General features: G+C 42.0%; 1 protein-coding gene across 2 annotated transcripts in view; it reads right to left on the minus strand.

Moving 5' to 3' along the window:
* LOC116827483 (myosin heavy chain, skeletal muscle, adult) overlaps positions 1-19,287 on the minus strand; it is a 34,186-nt gene that overhangs the window by 3,458 nt on the left and 11,441 nt on the right. For both annotated transcript variants that reach the window (XM_032785049.2, XM_075071953.1), the window contains exons 16-39: positions 18,152-18,458; positions 17,973-18,043; positions 15,038-15,125; positions 14,825-14,942; positions 14,315-14,438; positions 14,093-14,229; positions 13,738-13,993; positions 10,969-11,211; positions 9,651-9,827; positions 9,419-9,564; positions 9,247-9,337; positions 8,573-8,962; positions 8,151-8,277; positions 6,458-6,576; positions 5,726-5,922; positions 5,140-5,323; positions 4,894-5,059; positions 4,618-4,742; positions 4,061-4,369; positions 3,757-3,960; positions 1,909-2,034; positions 1,645-1,815; positions 1,456-1,560; positions 1,238-1,333 (exon numbers count right to left, since the gene is read on the minus strand). In XM_032785049.2, the coding sequence (XP_032640940.1) occupies positions 1,238-1,333; positions 1,456-1,560; positions 1,645-1,815; positions 1,909-2,034; positions 3,757-3,960; positions 4,061-4,369; positions 4,618-4,742; positions 4,894-5,059; positions 5,140-5,323; positions 5,726-5,922; positions 6,458-6,576; positions 8,151-8,277; positions 8,573-8,962; positions 9,247-9,337; positions 9,419-9,564; positions 9,651-9,827; positions 10,969-11,211; positions 13,738-13,993; positions 14,093-14,229; positions 14,315-14,438; positions 14,825-14,942; positions 15,038-15,125; positions 17,973-18,043; positions 18,152-18,458 (4,077 nt within the window). The remainder of the gene's footprint in view (positions 1-1,237; positions 1,334-1,455; positions 1,561-1,644; positions 1,816-1,908; positions 2,035-3,756; positions 3,961-4,060; positions 4,370-4,617; positions 4,743-4,893; positions 5,060-5,139; positions 5,324-5,725; positions 5,923-6,457; positions 6,577-8,150; positions 8,278-8,572; positions 8,963-9,246; positions 9,338-9,418; positions 9,565-9,650; positions 9,828-10,968; positions 11,212-13,737; positions 13,994-14,092; positions 14,230-14,314; positions 14,439-14,824; positions 14,943-15,037; positions 15,126-17,972; positions 18,044-18,151; positions 18,459-19,287) is intronic.

Genomic DNA, 19,287 nt, shown 5'->3' on the forward strand with positions numbered 1-19,287 from the left:
GCCTAGGCACATGCTAACTCTGGAAGATTTTTTGTGCAACTGCGATTGAGTTATTAGCAGAGCTAAGCAAAGTCTTCAGTAGAGTTGCTAGAATTTTTTTCATTTTAATGAAAAATAGTCTTTTTTCTAAACAAGTTATTTCACAGATACCTTTCAAAACAGCTTTTCATTGAAACTGAAAATTTCAAAATTTTGAATTTCAAACTGTTTCATCCCATCCTATCCATTTTCTTCCCTTTTTCCCTTTTCCAAAATGAATGTGATCGAATGAATGATGTTTCATTTGTCCTTTGTTTTCTTTTTCCTTTTCCCACTAGGTAACCTTTCAAAATGTTCTCAACTTTGGAAAAGTTGCACAATAGCAAAAGGGTAAAGGAACTCTGTAACTTTGCATTCTAGAACTTTTCCAAGGTTGAGAAGATTTTGAAAAGTTACGGAGTAGCTGAAGAAATTTGCACTGAGGTGAGAGCTCTTTTGGGGAGAGATGAAAAAAATGCATGTACCTAGCAAATATGGTTTTCATTTGCACAAGTCAGTGATTGCTGATTTAGGCACTGGTCCCTAACTGGCATATACATAAAACAGCAACATTTCTCCACTTCCAGCAAAAATTTAATTGCAAAATGCTGTAGAATTCTTATATTGCTCAGTTTTCTTATTTATTAAATCCTCTATATAATGTACTATGAAATATGAACCTAAACATTGACAAATAAACTATGCTTATCAAATGTACTTATATATATTATTCTTTTATGATTTTTTATTGTTTCTTTGCTTACTCTTTCAGTAATTAGTTCCTCAGATATAAGCATGAATTATCAAGCTTCTGTTGATCCTTAAACCTTGTCCTCCTGTACAACTTCATAATTTCTTATATCCACTAGTTAGCATGGGCGGCACATGAGCCTCCCATTTGAGGATGCTAGCCCCTGGCCCTGTCCCAGGCACCCTGAGTCCCGCCACATCACCTGGCCCAGGCCACCGGTCACTCCATCTTGGCCAGCCCGCCCTGAGTCCCAGGCCGCTTCAGGGAAGAGGAGCACCCTGGGCTGGGGCCAGGGGAGAAGAGTGGGACGCAGAAAGGGGCCTTGGGGTGGAGCATGGGCAGGGTCATGCCTGGCTGTTTGGGGAGGCTTCCCTGAACCTATGATACCTGCCACACATCCTATGCTAGTTAGTACAATTCCCACCTTGTTAGCAGGTAACTGTCTTCCCTCCTCCGACTGATACTTACAGACTCCTCGGCTTGTCTCTTGTAAGATTTCACTTTCAGTTGTAGTTTATCAACCAGATCCTGAAGCCTGAGAATATTCTTCCGGTCTTCCTCAGACTGAAAGCAGTTAATAAAGCAGGAAAGAGGTGAGTTCATTTGCCCATATGATAAAATAAAATTATTCCCTGCAGGTTTATATGAAAAAAGGATGAGACAGCACAAAGGGCCTCCCTCCTTACCTGATAGGTCAGTTCCTTTACTCTTCTCTCATACTTGCGAACACCCTTGATAGCATCTGCACTGCGTTTCTGCTCATTGTCAACCTCCCCTTCCAACTCACGCACCTGAAATGAGAAATGGATCGTTGAGTTTCACTGTGACTGGACATAGGAAATGCCCCTAAATGCACAAATATGGGGAATACACACTCTGGCCTCCAGTTTCTGGATTTGCTTCTTGCCACCCTTCAGTGCCAGCTGCTCTGCCTCATCCAGACGGAGCTGCAGGTCCTTCACCGTCTGGTCCAGGTTCTTCTTCATCCGCTCCAGGTGGGCGCTGGTGTCCTGCTCCTTCTTCAGCTCCTCCGCCATCATGGCAGCCTAGTGAGTAAAGAAAGGAAACCGATCCAGAAAACCAGCCAATTCAGGTGCAAACCCGACCAAGTTCTCCAAAGAAAGGTGCCTTCAACTCACATCAGTGATTGCATTCTTGGCCTTCTCTTCTGCATTACGTGCTTCCTGAATTGTCTCCTCCATTTCACTCTGGATTTGGGAAATGTCTGTTTCCAGCTTCTTCTTCGTGTTGATCAGGCTGGTGTTCTGTTTAACAATAGACAAGAGATTTTTACAGTTAGTCCCAAAATATTGACTCTGGAAAATGAACTGAATATTTGTATTTAATGTACAGGTTGCTCTTAACATTGTTCTGCAGCAGAACTCTCCTTTAAATGTATCATTGCTGCAGAACATTGACAGCTAGTCAGTGATGTGCTGTGAATATTTTAAGGGCTCTCACTAATATTACCCCCATAGTCTGTGACAAACTGTGTGCCAATTGTTGTAAATCTGGTCCATTCCAAAACAAAATAATCACTGTGTAGAAATACTTCCAGAATCCCAGGGGATGGCAGAGATTACTTAAAAGTATCCAATGACTGAAACTGTATAGGATGCAGGAAAGCCACTTCCAGAGCCTTTGAGACACTTGCCCTGCCCCACCACATCATTGCAATTATAACCTTCATCATCCCTGTGTCATCTTCAACACAGCAACATGAAGAAAACCAAGGATGGCCTTGCAGCTTCTTGCTTTCTGTTTAACAAAAGTCCATCCTATTGACATTATCATAAAGGCTATTTCATCTTCTAAACATTCCCTGGCACTGCCCTTTGGAGCAGGGTACGTACATAGTAATCTCCTGCTTAGGGGTTTGTGGATAGTATCATCTATAAGGTGGATAAAAAGCTGGCTAAAGCGTTGGGTTCAAAGGGTAGTGATCAATGGCTCCATGTCTAGTTGGCAGCCGGTATCAAACAGAGTGCCCCAAGGGTTGGTCCTGGGGCCAGTTTTGTTCAATAGCTTCATTAATGATCTGAAGGATGGTGTGGTCTGCATCCTGAGCAAGTTTGCAGATGACACTAACCTGGGAGGAGTGGTCGATAGGCTGGAGGGTAGGGACAGGATACACAGGGACCTACACAAATTAGAGGATTGGGCCAAAAGAAATCTGATGCGGTTCAAGGAGAAAAAGTGCAGAGTCCTGCACGTATGATGGAAGAATCCCATGCACTGCTACAGACTAGGGACCGAGTGGCTAGGCAGCAGTTCTTCAGAAAAGGACCTAGGGGTTATGGTGGATGAGAAGCTGGATATTAGTCAACAGTGTGCCCTTGTTGTCAAGAAGCCTAACAACATTTTGGGCTGTATAAGTAGGAGCATTGCCAGCAGACTGAGGGACATGATCATTCCCCTTTATTAGGCATTGGTGAGGCCACATCTGGAGTACTGTGTCCAGTTTTGGGCCCCATACTACACGAAGGATGTGGAAAAATTGGAAAAAGTCCAGCAGAAGGCAAGAAAAATTATTAGGGCACTGGAGCACATGATTTATGAGGAGAGGCTGAGGGAACTGGAATTGTTTAATCTGCATAAGATAAGAAGGGGTGGGGGGATTTGATAGCTGCTTTCCACTACCTGAAAGGGGGTTCCAAAGACGATGGATCTAGACTGTTCTCAGTGGTAGCAGATGACAGAACAAGGAGTAATGGTCTCAAGTTGCAATGGGAGAGGTCTAGATTGGATATTAGGAAACACAATTTCACTGGGAGGGTAGTGAAGCACTGGAATGGGTTACCTAGGGAGGTGGTAGAATCTCCATCCTTAAAGATTTTTAAAGTCAGGCTTGACAAAGCCCTGGCTGGGATGATTTAGTTGGGGTTGGTCCAGCTTTGAGCAGGGGATTGGATTAGATGCCCTCCTGAGGAACCTTCCAACCCGGATAATCTATGATTCTATGATTTCTTTTCACACTAGACCCTGACCTGGGTGTGCAGGAGCTGCACTCGTTCACTTGCATCCAGAAGCTCCTGTTCAGCCACTTTCCTCGCCCTCTCTGTCTGTTCCAGAGCTGACCTCAGCTCCTCAATTTCAGCCAGCATCAGGTTAGCTCTGCGCTCAACCATGGCCACCTGCTCCTTCAGGTCTTCCTGGCTTCGGAGAGCATCATCCAAGTGTATCTGGGTGTCCTGTAAAACAAGTGAGAGAAATTACCTGGAGGCGCAGACTCCTTGGCATGCTGAAAAGACCAGCTGAGCTATAGTGCTAGGTATGTGTGGCTTTCTGTACCTTGAGTACTCCTTGTGTGTTTCTCAGGTTCTTCTGTGCCTCTGCAGCCAGACGGTTGGCATGGCTCAGCTGGATCTCCATTTCATTCAGATCTCCTTCCATCTTCTTCTTTAGCCTAATGGCTTCGTTTCTGCTCCTGATCTCAGCATCCAGGGTGCTCTGCATGGACTCCACAACTCTGATATGGTTTCTCTTCAGCTGATCAATTTCTTCATCTTTCTCAGCAATTTTTCTGTCAATTTCAGACTTTACCTGGTTCAGCTCAAGTTGGATGCGGAGGATTTTGCCCTCTTCATGTTCCAGTGAAGCCTGAACAAGAGCAAGTAAAGGGTCAATAAAGGGACATAAATAGTTTTTTACTTCCAAATAAAGTATTAAATGCTCCCACAGAGTGGAATGTAGTGCTATGGGTAGTATGGACATTGAGTACATAGCTTCCAGCACAACATGAGCTGTCCTCCTGTCCCTGTGAATTATCCCACCATGTTTACAATAGAATACAGCTCCAAGGTTTTCTGACTTTCTCTTTGTAAAACAGTGACAAATGGTGTGTGTACCTCAGCTTCCTCCAGAGCAGACTGGATTTCTGATTTCTCTTGCTCAATCTGCTTCTTCACTTTCTCCAGCTCATGGATGGTCTTTCCCCCCTCTGCAATCTGCTCCGTGAGGTCAGAAATCTCCTCTGTTGGATTACAGACAAATAACATAGTCAGATAACGGGCCCAAAGAGAGAGAGGCTTCTTAGAAATGCCACCAGCACAGACAGATTCACTTTAGAGTGTTGACAAGCTCTCCACAAGGCCTATATTAGGAGAAGAAATCCTGGGACCTACGCTGCAAGTTTTTGTTCTCGCGCTTCAGAGTTTCAAGCTGATCCAAGGTTTCCTCATAAGAATTCTTCATCTTAAACAGCTCTGTGCTGAGAGAGCGAGACTCTTTCTGGGAAGCTTCCAGTTCAGCCTGCGTTTCCTCGTATTTCTGCTTCCATTCTGCCAGAACCTGAAGAACAACAAGATCTTAGTCTTAGCAACAGAGACGACTAGAGGATATTCCATCCAACACCCACAAGGCTGAAATACCTTATCGAAATTCTTCTGCTTCTTATCCAGAGCTGCACAGGCAGCATTAGATCTTTCCACATCAATCATCAGATCCTCCACTTCATTCTGCAGCCTCTGCTTCGTCTTTTCAAGAGAAGCACATTTGGAATTCACAGCTTCGACATGTTCTTCAGCATCCTGCAGACGCTGGGCAAGCTTCTTTCTGGAAGATTGTAAATTCAGCTCCCATTTAGTAAGTAAAATTCAGCTCCCATTTAGTGAGCAGTATGGGAAGAAAACTGTGTTACCTCTTCTGGGCAGTGACCCCTTTCTCAATCACTCTAATCCAATTCATATAAAGTACAATGTCTCTGATAATCCCTCTGCCATCAGCTCACACACATTATCGACAGAGTATAGGGCCTCTCTTAGTCTTTCTAAACATAATGTATATATTTGCTATTTTCCAGCTCATACCACTAAATGGATATACTGCATCTCCTCTAATCACCCTCCCCAAGCACATCCTTGGCCTCTTCCAGTCCCATCCTGAGCATATCACTGGCCTCTTCCCATTTCCCCATTTAGTTCTTGGCCTCTTCCAGTCCTTCACCCCAGCACATACTTGGCATCTTCTAGTTCCTCTGTGCGCTGAATGGCGTCTGTCTCATATTTGGTTCTCCACTGGGCTACTTCACTGTTGGCCTTGGACAGGGCACGTTGCAGCTCACCCTTGGCTTCCTGCTCCTCCTCATATTGCTCCCGGAGCAAGTCGCAGTCATGGCGAGCAGACTGCAAGGCGTGGGCCAGTGCATTCTTAGCCTGGAGATACAACAGGAATAGCACAGTAATGTAACTATATATCCTGGGAATCTTCCTGACAGTGAACTCTGACGGCTGTGGAAAGCTGTCCCAGGGAAGTGGTGCTAGATTCGATGGATGACAAACTTTATGCTGGGATTTAACTGCAGGTGCCTCTGGCATTAGCGCACCTTGATCTCTCCTATTCTCTGCCTGTGGCACAAAATAGTTTAGTTTTCAGAGGGTTGTAACACTTCAGTATAATTTTGGATGATGGGCTTAGTATGTGGTTGCTGATTTGTGTTGGGGTCCTCTGATATACAGGACAGATTAAATGATCCAGTGGTCCTTTCAGGCCTGAAACTCTGTGACTCTATGAAAGCATTCATAAATATAATGTAGGGAACAATCCTGCATTTGCAGGGGCTGGGTTAGGTGACCTACAGGACCTTTCCCCCTCTATTCTCTAGGGTACTATGGTTTCATTTGAGGTTAAAGCATCTTGCTCACAGCAAGAATCCAGCTTCACAGAAAAGGCTATTGGAAAAATCCTTACCTTTATCTCCTCCTCTAGATGCCTCTTCAGTTCCTCAATCTGTTGGGTAAATGCCTGTTTACCTCTTGAGAGCTGAGAAATCAAAGCATCTTTTTCCTCTATCTGGCGTGCAAATTCACCTGAGAAAGATTCCAGATAGATTATATTAAATGGCAATTAAGTGAACATAATAAAGTAATTTATTTTGAAACAGATTAATTTAGGAGGGTCTTCTAGAGCCTTGTCAAAGGCTTACAAAAGGGTACTGGAACTGCAAGGGGCCAAAACATCTGTTAATCTATAAGGTACCACAGGATATTTTGTTGCTTTTTACAGATCCACACTAACATGGCTACCCCTCTGATAGATTAACATGATTTGTTGTGCAAGAGTCAACATGTTTTTTGTAAAGGGAAATCATGCCTCACCAATCTAGTAGAATTCTTTGAGCGCATCAACAAGCATGTGGACAAGGGGGAGCCAGTGGATATAGTGTATTTAGATTTTCAGAAAGCCTTTGACAAGGTCCCTCACCAAAGGCACTTAAACATAGTAAACAGTAGTGATAAGAGGGAAGGTCCTCTCATGGGTTTGTTTCTTGTTAAAAGATAGGGGAAAAGGGAAGGAATAAATGGTCAGTTCTCAAGATGGAGAGAGGTAAATAGTGGTGTCCCCTAGGGGTCTGTACTGAACTCAGTCCTATTCAATATATTTTAAATGATCTGGAAAAAAGGGTAAACAGTGAGGTGGCAAAATTTGCAGATGATACAAAACAGGCAGACTGCAAAGAACTACAAAGGGATCTCTCAAAACTGCATGACTGGGTAACAAAATGGCAGATGAAATTCAAAGTTAATAAATGGAAAGTAATGCACATTAGAAAACATAATCCCAACTATACATATAAAATGATGGGGTCTAAATTAGCTGTTACCACTCAAGAAAGAGCTCTTGGAGTCACTGTAGATAGTTCTCAGAAAACACCTGCTCAATGTGAACCGGCAGTCAAAAAGCAAACAGAATGTTGGGAACCATATCTCAAAAAAGATATATTGGAAATGGAAAAGGTTCAGAAAAGGGCAACAAAAATGATTAAGGGCATGGAACAGCTGCCATATGAGGAAAGACTAATAAGACTGGGACATTTCAGCTTGGAAAAAAAGACGACTAAGGGCAGATATGATTGAAGTCTATAAAATCATGACTGGTGTGAAGAAAGTAAATAAGAAGTTGTTGTTTACTCCTCATAACACAAAAACTAGGGGTCACCAAATTAATAGGCAGCAGGTTTAAAACAAACAAAAGGAAGTATTTTTTCACACAAAACGCACAGTCAACCTGTGGAACTCCTTGCCAGGGGATGTTGAGAAGACCAAGACTATAACAGTGTTCAAACAATAACTAGATAAATTCATGGAGGATAGGTCCATCAGTGGCTATTAGTCAAGATTGGCAGGCAGGATAGGCTGTTTTCCAGAAGCTGGGAATGGGTGATGGGATGGATCACTTGATGATTACCTGTTCTGTTCTTTCCCTCTGGGACACCTGGGCATTGGCCACTGTCAGAATAGAGGATACTGGCCTCCATAGACCTTTGGTCTGATCCAGTATAGCTATTCTTATGGTGGATCAGATGTTGTGCATACGATAGAAATTTCCTCCTATCCCAGCACCTCCTGTGTGTGCTCACAGTTGTACAACATGTATGTTTTACCTGATTCTGTCTGTAGACGAGCTCTTTGAGCATTGAGGTCATTGATTGTACGCTGATGCTCTTCTTCCTTTGTCTTAATCTCGCTAAGCTGATCTTCCAGAGTGCGGCACATTTTCTCAAGGTTTGCCTTTGTGTGAAATGGAGAGAAAGACAGAGGATTAAACACATGGGCTCTCCAGCATTCTGATATCATTGGGATCTTTGTCATGACAAACTACATGTGGGCTCAATTAGTAAGGAAACTTCACCTTTCATAAAACTGAATATTATGCAAATAGTAAAATAAAAATGGTATTATGTATGTGACATAGCAATAACATCAGTGAATTTTTCATCTTTATAATTAAGACTACTACTACAAAGTGGAAATCTGAAGGTGCAGTCTGTTTTCTGCACTAAACATATATATATTGTTTCTGTACCTTGGCTTTGGAGACAGTCTCCAGATTACTAGCCAGGTCATCAATCTCCATCTTCAGTTCACTCTTCTCCTTCTCCAGCTTCTGCTTGACTCGCTGCAGGTTGTCAATTTGCTCCCCAAGCTCTGCTGTACTGTCCGCATGCTTCTTCCGGAGGGCGGCGGCTGTGGCTTCATGCTGCAGAGTGGCCTCTTCAAGGTCTCGGCGCATTTTCTGGAATTCTGCCTCACGCTTCTTGTTCATCTCAATCTGAACTGCTGTGGCTCCACCAGCTTCTTCCAGACGCTCACTGATCTCCTCGAGTTCCCTGGAGAGATCACCCCGCTGCTTCTCTGCTTTTGCCCGAGAGGCACGTTCAGCCTCTATCTCCTCCTCCAGTTCCTCAATACGAGCCTAGAGAACAACAGGAAACACTAAAACTGTGTCTTCATTCTGGGGACACCACCAGTATGGCTGTTGGCAGAGTTCTGCTGGCATAACACTGTAGAATAGATGCAGCCTACACTGACAACAGGGGTTCCAGTGGCAAAGGAACAACATTTCCCTGAACTGAGGTAGCTACATCCAAAGACTCATTGAGAGAAATTTGGGTCTCTGATACATCACGTTCACTAAGACCAATCCTTTCCTTTAAACTGAACTTCCTCTTGGGCTGAAGCAGATAAATTATGACTTGCCTGTAACTCTTTGATCTTCTTCTGCAGCTGGATGGCCAGGACTTGCTCATCCTCTATTCTGCTTAGGAGCTGACTGATTTCAAAGTCTTTCCTTTTCACATACACAAAGAAAAAAATAGTTAGTGCTGGAACAAAATGTATCTGCAGGATACCCCCTGAAAACCATACCTACTTCTTCAGTTTTTCCTCCAGCTGCTGTTTATCATTTTCTAAATCCATTGTGGATTCCTGGGCCAGTTTCAAATCTCCTTCAAGTTTCCTCTTAGCTCTTTCAAGATCCATGCGAATCTTCTTCTCTTGCTCCAGCGACCCTTCAAGCTAAACAGAAAAAGGCCATAAATTCTCTGCTAACAAGAGCCTAATTTCACACTGGTTTTGTTCTCTCCATATGTTATTGTGCCTACATCATCCACTTGCTGCTCCAGCTTGGTTTTAGCTTTGGTCAGTGTGTTCACTTTGTCCTCTTCCGCCTGCAGGTCATCCAAGGTCTGCTGATGGGCCTCTTGGAGGGCTTTCTTTTCCTTTGTCAGTTTAGCAATGGTCTCATCCAGGACTGCCATCTCCTCCGTGAGGTTTTTCACCTTCAGAGTTGAATAAAGATAGTTAAAGAAAATGGATACAAAACATTATTTGTGAAATGACAATGTCATTTAAAATTTAGATTTATTAAATTTGATGTTTTTTATCCAAGATTTTGTAAGATTCAAGCAATAAATACTGGCTGCATGGAAATGTAATATAATAAGCAGAAAGAACTGTCATGTCTAAAGTCATAGCTACTTTATCATCTTTTCTCTGAGTGAACTCAGAAAAAACTAGGAAGAGATTTTCATGAAACTATAGTAATTTACAGCTGAAAACTCCCACATCTGCCCTACTAAGGTCTGGATTTGTCCCATTTCAGTCAGTTTGTTCCCTCAACAATAAGAGACCAAATAACAACTTTAATGGCTGCGTTTCAAAAGAGGTCACTTCTCAATTTTTAGGCACTGAAATATATGTTCAGATTTTTAAAAATATTGAGTACTCAGCAACGACCTTTGTCTCAGTTGACAGTTTAGAGTTATGAGGGCTTTAGAAATTTCTATTCCGATTGGGTGATCTAAGCAGTTTTGAAAATCTGTCTGTTTACCACTGAAATATAGATTAGAATAGAGCCTACTCAATTGGTGGCATATCATACGTCATAAGTGTATTAATGTATTTATTATTCCTTACATGGAGAGTAAATAATAAATTATTATGTATTGATCTTTTTATTAAATGAATGCAAAGTACAAACTAAATATGTAAATTAAGAAAGTGTGTGTGTGTGTGTGTGCGCGCGTGTATATAATATAAATCTCTCACACAAAAACAATGTTCAAAGAAAAGTAAGGTTTCAAAGTCAAGCACTCCAAGGTTAGAAAATTCCTGAATTAAGGTTGCCTGTGCAACACATCCATTATAATAGAGTTTTTAATTACGTGATTACATATAATTGTTTAACATAGGACCCCCTAGGACTCCTGCTTCATTCAGTATGCAGAATAGATGGTGCACTGTCTCCTTGGCCAGCCAGTCCCAGTTCTTCCCTTCCAAGCTCTTTGTCTGATCTGTCTTTCCTTCACCCCCTTGTTCCTCCTGCCCACATTCCTCATCCTACAGGCTGCCAGTCCCAGTCTCCCTCCAGGCACACATGCACAGATCTCTCTCTCTCATTCATATATATATGGCCTTTACCTTGTTTTCCGTGGCATGTTTTTCCTTTTCAACCTTGGCCAACGTTAACTCAAGGTCATCGATATCTTTCTTCAGCTCAGAACATTCATCCTCCAGTTTCCTCTTTTTGGCTGTCAGCTCAGCGTTCATCTCCTCCTCATCCTCTGCCCTTTCAGTCACCTCCTTAATTTTAGCTTCAAGTTGGATTTTGGTTTTGATCAGTTGATCACATCTTTCCTCAGCATCAGCCAAGCCTTCAGCTTCCTGTTGGGGAAATGTAGTTTCTCCATTTATTTGTGTTTTGGTGACTTTTAGCTCTATCTTATATCACACTAAATAGTGGCATTGTAATAAAGGCTGAAAATAATTATATTTCATCTCAGCACAAAATATGATCGATTTTAATTGTTTACTTGTTGTTTAGAGGATAAGTCCATCAATGGCTATTAGCAAAGATGGTCAGGATTGCTACCCCATGCTCTAGGTGTCCCTAGACCCTGATTGCTAGCTGCTGGGACTGGATGACAGGGCTGGATCACTTGGTGATGCCCTGTTCTGTTCATTCCCTTTGAAGTACCTAGCATTGGCCACTGTTAGAAGACAGGATTGTGGGCTAGATGGACCATTGGTCTGAATCAGTTTGACCATGCTTATGTTCTTATGAGATATCTGATCATGAAAAATAGCAACCAGATTATTTTTTAGTCTATTCATAGACAAAAATTAATGTAATAACTAAATATGAATGTATATAATCTGCCCCTAAACCATTAAGACCCAGATCCTACAAACAATTTTGCATATGTTCAACCTGAAGTATATGAGTATTCCTCCCGACTTTCCTTTGCTTGTATGCAGAGGTGAAAGTAAGCCAGTACACACTGGTATGGCATACTGGCAAGAGCCGGTGGGCCGTACCAGGGCGGATCGGCTTCCTCTAGTGGCAATTTAAAGGGTCTGGGGCGGTGATTTAAAGGGGCCAGGGCTTGGCTGCCGCTACTGCCCCTGGCCCTTTAACTTGCCGCCAGAGCACCGCCGCTGCTACCCAGGGCTCTGGAAGCAGAGAGTAACGGTGGCAGCCAGGAGCCCCCTCCGATGGTGATTTAAAGTGCCCAGGGCTCTGCTGCGGTAGCAGCAGCTGAAGCCCCGGGACCTTTAAATCACCCCTGGGGCTCCCAGCCACCTCTGCAGCTGGTAGCTCTGGGGATGATTTAAAGGACCCAGGGCTCCCAGCTGCTGCTACCACAGCCCCAGCCCCAGGCCCTTTAAATCCTGATTTAAAGAGCCTGGGGAGTTAAAGGCCACACCTCTTCCAGTTGAGGTCCCACCCCCTCCTAAGGACTCCAGCATACCGGTAAATCCTTTGTTACTTTCACCCCTGCTTGTATGGTGGTTTGTTAAGCATGTGAGCAGGGTCAGAGCCTAGACATGCACATAAACATCCTATATAATTACATATGCTGTTTTTAATTTTATCTTCTCATCATTGGTTTCTTACCCCACTGTTGGTTGGTGTCACTTGTTGCATTTGCATATGATTTGGATTTTAATAGCCTAATTTTCTAAAATGCTGAGCACCCAGGGACATTGATTATTCTCAGTAAGGTCAGCTGGGAATGAGAGCTGTTTTGAATACTGAGCATTTTTGAAAATCTGGCTCTTTATGTCAGGAGTCTTGCATTTTTTTAACTGTCTGAGCATTGTATAAATAAAAATTACAATTTTACCAATTAAAAAGAATGTAGAACTTTTTTGTGCCAGACACCTCAAAACCGGGTATGCTTTAAAATATCATACTTGACATTTACAGTACATAGTATTTGAAGATGAAAGCCTTTGTTATTGTTAAGATAATTTAATTTAGAAATAACTAAATTATAGCTACATAAAATTACTATACTTGATATATGCAGTGTTGTGGTGGCCGTGTAGGTCCTGGGATATTAGAGAGACAAGGTTAGTGAGGCAGTAGCTTTTATTGGACCAAATTCTTTTGAGATAGACAAGCTTTTGAGCTTGCACAGATCTCTTTAGGGCCTGAAGAAAAGCTCTGTAACCAGAAGTTGGTCCTATAAAAGATATTACTTACCTCACCTGGTTTCTCTAACACACTTGAAATAGGGGACTTTTTTTTTTAGCCACTTACTTATGTTTGATGCTCCCAATATGTAGTTCTTATGGGATAGAGGGTGGGTTTGAACTATTTTCTTAATGCTGGGCATTTTGTTTAGTATTGTGCTGATGCACCTCTTAAAGACCTTGGCCTTCTCACTCATTGTGAACAAAGCAAATCATCATTTCTTGTTAAAAAAAAAACAAAAAATATCCTTAGGTTTCAAAATGCTACCTGTCTCATGGTCTATAGGCTAGTATAACAAATAGAACTAATGGTACAGCAGAAGTATAAAAATCTAGGATAGAGTCCCAAAAGTGACACCATCCAAAACAAAAATAGTTTAATTGGTCTGCATCAAGAAAATACAAAGGATTTGGCGGTCTCAAGTTCCATCCCCACAGATGACCCACTAAGTGGCATCATTATATATGCTTACATGTGTGTATGTGTATACACCAGATAATTGGACCCGTACATTTTGGATAGTCTCCAAATGTACATGCTTAAATTTGAAAATGTAACATTTAATCCTTGTATTTTAATTTGACTTGCAACATTTTTCTAGTGGAAGATAACCATCTGTTTGTGCTTCTCTTGCTGGGAAAGTTGCATTTAGAAATTTCAGGCTTCATTTCCCCTGTGCAATAAGGTTCAAATGCACTGGTGATACTCACAGACTGCACTTGGAGCTGCAGGTCATTTTTCTCTTGCATCAGGGTCACCATTTTTTCCTCCAGTTCTTTCCTTTTTGCCTCAGACTTAGCAAGCTCTTCCTTCATTTTCTCAAATTCTTCCTTCATGGTGGCCATCTCCTTCTCAGCTTCAGCACTCCTCAGCAAGGGCTTGATCTTGAAGTACAGCTTCATCCAGGGCCAGTGCTTGACATTCATGAATGAGCGAACATTGTATTGGATACAGAAGATGGACTCTCTATAATGTAATTAAAATATATGTTAAGTGTGGTATGTGATGAATATAGATGCAATAGCACAAACACAATGAATCCCATGCAAGATGACATATTGCTACCTCCTTTCCACCATTCTTTGATACTCCATTCTCATCAGGAAGCCACGACACCTGGCTTGTGTGCGGGTCATAATCTCTGCCAGTTTATCATCTCTCATCTCCTCTAGAAGACCTAGAAGTCCCGCTTTGAAGAACACCTTGAAAAAGGGAATATTACAAAACATCACTTTTATTCTGGACAAAATACAAATAGACGGAGTTTGAATCAAAGAGTATCTGTACCTTGGTGTGACCAAATTTATACTGAGTCTGATCAATATCAATGGACCCAAGTAGTTTCTCAGAAGCCTTCTTGCTGTCCATGAAATGTCCCTCTGGAATAGCACTTGCATTTAAAATCCTGTATCTGTAGGAGAAAACCGAATATAAGGATGTTACTGTCACCAAAACCACAATCACCATTGACACTAATTGGTTCCTATGTTGTAACTGGAAGACACAAAAAGAGATGACTGGACCAGTTCTCATGTCTAGAGGCTGTCCATCTGTTTGGCTGAGGAACAACTGTAGGATAGTCTGTGAAAGCTTGTACTGCAATTATATCCTACCACATATGTTCTCTGGAGAGAGGACCTTAGACTCCAAAGATATCAATCTCAGTGTTAACCCACAGTACAACAGAGTAAAGAAAATATATGCTAAATACTTCAGTGAATATAATATTTGAAATAATTAGGAAATATAAGCTACTCAGCACAAACATAATGGAGTAGTATAGTGGAGCTCTCTGACCTCTGCTTAAAGTCTGCATAAATGATTCTGCTGGGGAATCCTTTCCTGCAAATTCTGATCCCTTCTAGCACACCGTTACACCTTAGCTGGTGTAGTACGAGTTCATGTTCCATGGCACCTTAACAAATCACAGCATGAATTAGTACCTTATTGGGCAACCCAGACAGAATGGCAGAAATCTCACTAAGATTTCTGTACACTGGCACTTCTTACCGGGTGTCTTGGTTTCGTTGGGAATGATGCATCGCACAAAGTGAGGATGAGTACTTCTCAGATTGGTCATCAGCTTGTTTAAATTCTCCTGTGAAACCATAAACAAAGGTTTAGGTTAACTGATGTTACACTCCATATGCATCGATAGATGCAGTAAACTCATTATAATGGGATCATCCACATTACTCCTGGGGAGAGGGGGATTCTGCGCCCAAAAACAAAAATTCTGCAAAATTCTGCAAAATTCTGCGAATTTTATTTGTCAAAATAATGTAATATAATCAGACCAGTTTTAATTATTTTAGTAAGTTATTTAAACTACAATGCAGAAAAAAGTCACAATAACTATTCAGCATTTCCTAAACACATGAAAGTTAAGTTACAAACACTTGTTAACTAATACCCTGCAGTCCAGTAAATGTTCATTTAAATTACATTACAGAACACCAAACAGCCAAAAAAAAAGGTAGAATATCATTTTTAATTGCTCAGACTTTCACACATGAAAGTCGTATAGTTTTGATAATCATTGTCCTGGATCTTTGGGAAGTGCTTGCTTCTAATTGTCCTGACATTTTATTGACTGCTTGGTAAATATTTTATTTGCCCTCAAAGTCTTTTTTTTTTTTTAAAATGGGTAAGTAAAATAAATCCTGAGCTGTAATCTAACCCATTGTGCCACTTTGGCACAGGAAAAAAGTGAGAAAGCACATAGATCTTCCTACCTGATTCCCTTACTATCATGTATGAGCCTTTACATCATTCTGGTAATTTAGGGGCCTTAAAACTTTTACAGGTTTTATGCTAGTGGGGGAATTGACTAAGAATGAGACCAGTTAACTTACAATAGGAACAGTAACAATGTTACTATGTAGGCAAGCTGCTACATTTCTGCTTCAGAGAATGAGATCAATTAACCATCAATAGCAACATTAACAAAATATGTTTTTAATTACAAAATCGATTTTCTCTAATTTAAAAACAAACAATTTTTTGGGCAAAGAGAGGGATAGCTCAGTGGTTTGAGCATTGGCCTACTAAACCCAGGGTTGTGACTTCAATCCTTGAGGGGGCCATTTAGGGATTGGTCTTGCTTTGAGCAGGGGGTTGGACTAGATGACCTCTTTTGGTCCCTTCCAACCCTTATAATCTATGATTAATGTTCAGTAACATGATATTAATATTTAATTAAATGTTTTTTTCAATTCTTAAGAAGTTACAGACATGTTACTAGGCCCGCAGGTCTGCTACATTTCTGCCTCAGGGACAGAGCCTTCCTCGTGCATAATAAAAAGACCTACCCCCCTCCACGTCCAATGAGCCACAGTAGCAAGTGAGAGGGACAGAGTCCCACCCCCTGCTGGTTATCAATGTCTCTCCCAGAGACATGCATGCCCATCCCACCTTCCCCTGCAGAGATTTGCGTCTCTGGAGCTGCTCCAGACATGCTGGAACAGATGTGCTGGTGGGGAAGAGGCGCATGTCCCCCTGCATAGTTCTTTTGCATTTTTCTGCACAGGGGGGGCACAAAAATATGCAGACCATATGAATTCTGTGCTCCCATAGTGGTTCAGAATTCTGTTGGGGTAGCACATGACCAATGTAGGTAGACTAGCTTGCAAAACATCCCAGCTGAAATCATTCTAATCTAAGTTGTCTTCTTCCTTTGGATCCTGATTATGGTCATTTAAAGTGAGGTCTAAAACTGTAAAAATAGTGCTACCTAGAAGTGTGAAATGTAATGTTCCTGTCTCACAATTTTATCATGAGTCTCACTATATTTGGTGCTTTTCTTATGCCCCAGTTCCTGAATCAGTTGATTTGGGGGTAATGTCAATTTTTAACTGAAAAACAAGGGGTTGAGGAGAAAAGCTGGAAAATGTGACCTAAGTGTGCACTAAAGGCTCAGAGAGCAGAGGGCAAGGAAAAAAGCCAACACTGATTATTTCTTGAAATCATATTTCACTCTCGTGAGTTTTGGTGGCCCAGCTCATGGCTTTTGAATGCCACAAGTTGGCAATACTGAAAATGTTCACCAAAACAGGACAGGAAACCAGTGTCAGAAAGGGCATCATAGCCTGGGAGCCATGGAGGTCCTCTGTTTTTTATGGGACATATGTGAAGGAGAACACAAAGAGCATGAGAATGGAACGGGGTAGAGCAGTGGGGGAAGTGAGACATTTCTAAGTTTTCAGGTGGTTTAAATGTAAGCAGTCTGGACCTGGGGCACATGCATGTATCCAAGTTTCCTGGTTCAAGACTTTGGCCAGCAGATGGGCCAATGTCACATGATGGTGGCCTGTGAGTGGTAATTAAGAGGGAGCCAGTTCATAAGGAGGAGTGTGACCCAGAGTCAAGAGAAGAACCTGGCAGGAGATATCTGCAGGAAGAAGGAATAGAAGCCTTGGCTGGTGAAAGCTTTAGGAAAGGCCAGACAGCTGAGGCTGGCATTGGGAAGGAATTGTAAAGTCTGTGGGGAAGATTTGTGGTGAGTTGAGTTGAAATGATTTGTTATAAACCATACCTCAAAAAGGAGATGAATTTGAATCACAAAAGTCTACATGCCTTCTTCAGGGAGTAGAATCAGGGAAACTGAGGCAGCAGGCACTTAACCAGATGAGAGAAGTGAACCCCATTACAAGGCCACATACAGCCCTGAATTCAGAACTGGTGCAAGGAGGACCTGTAACAATCTCATAGCAGCATTTCTTAGAAACTACTTTTGTTTAACATCATTGTTTATTATATCATCCAGGAGGGAGGTGGGGAGATAGACTCTGCACTCAGTGAAATGGAGATACAGCAGGTTAACTTCCCATAAGAATCAAGAGGCTTTTACCACAACTGAGCCAGCTGGAAAATAACCTTTTCAGATTTAAAAGTGAGATTTTTCATTATCTTCACAGAGAAGGCAATAATGAACATTGTACTGTACCCTGAAAAGAGCAGAGACGGTCTGAAAAGAAGAACCCTTCTTCTTGCCTCCCTTCTTTGAGCCACCGCCTTCTGCACAATGAAAGAGACAGAAAACGTTTTCAATTTTTTATGTTCCCTTATGTGATTCTAGAAGAAGTATCCCTGTGTATATTGGATAGTGTGGATAAATACAAATACCTGCATCTCCACCATATGTGGCAAAGAGCAAAGCCAGTGTTTTCATTGATGATTTCTGGTACAGCCCAATGACAGTTTCATTCAGGGGATCTTTGTTCTTTTCGAGCCAGCCAGTGATGTTGTAGTCCACAATGCCAGCATAATGCACCAGGGCAAAGTGGGCCTCAGCCTTTCCTTTGGCAGGCTTGGGCTTCTGGAAGTTGCTGGACTTGCCAAGATGCTGGTCATAGAGTTTGTTCTTGAAAGACATATCAGTTGCCTTGGGGAACATGCACTCCTCTTCCAGGATGGAGAAAATACCCATTGGCTGAAAGAAACAGCAACAAATAAGTAGAAAGAAGGAGAGACTGATTACAAACTGCCATCCTGGACAATGTTGCCATCTCTTGGTCAGAAGACTGACAGTGTCCAGAGGTTGATAAACAGGTCAGAAAAGGATGTACTCCAAGTACATCTCTTGACAAAATGGGAGATTAAACAAGCTGAATTTCATCTATTTCAGCTTTGAATGTAACATAATGGCTCATGGAAATTTTATTTTTTTGTAACAAACATTTTGAGAGGTGCAACAATATTGTCATGTTTACATAAAAGTCTTTACCCAAATGAGCTCATTGAACATGGAGACATATTGCTAAAAGAACCTGTTGTTCTTCAGAACTGTATACTCAGGGCCGGCTCTGGGGTTTTTGCTGCCCCAAGCAGCAAAAAGAAGGAGGGTGGGGGAAGCTATGATCGCGATCGGCAGCTCAACCGCTGCTGCTTCAGTCTTTGGTGGCAATTTGGTGGCTAGTCCTTCACTCTGAGAGGGAGTGAGGGACCCGCTGCCAAATTGCCGCCGAAGACCCGGACGTGCCACCCCTCACCATTGGCTGCCCCAAGCAGCTGCTTGCTGGGCCGGTGCCTGGAGCCGGCCATGTGTATACTTTCAGCAAATGTTCTGAATTCTGTGTGCCCTACATTCAAAATCACCACCTCCTCATTGTTGCACTCAGAAGATGTATACATTAGAGAGATAGAACATATTTGCCCAGAATTATATTTTTCCATTATCTATATTCACCATGCACAAAATTTCTTAGCTACAACTGTTGAAGACGATGTCAAAGTGATCAGAATATTATATTTCTGCCTTC

The sequence above is a fragment of the Chelonoidis abingdonii genome, chromosome 13 (genome assembly GCF_003597395.2).
Source record: "Chelonoidis abingdonii isolate Lonesome George chromosome 13, CheloAbing_2.0, whole genome shotgun sequence".
Lineage (NCBI taxonomy): Eukaryota > Metazoa > Chordata > Testudines > Testudinidae > Chelonoidis > Chelonoidis abingdonii.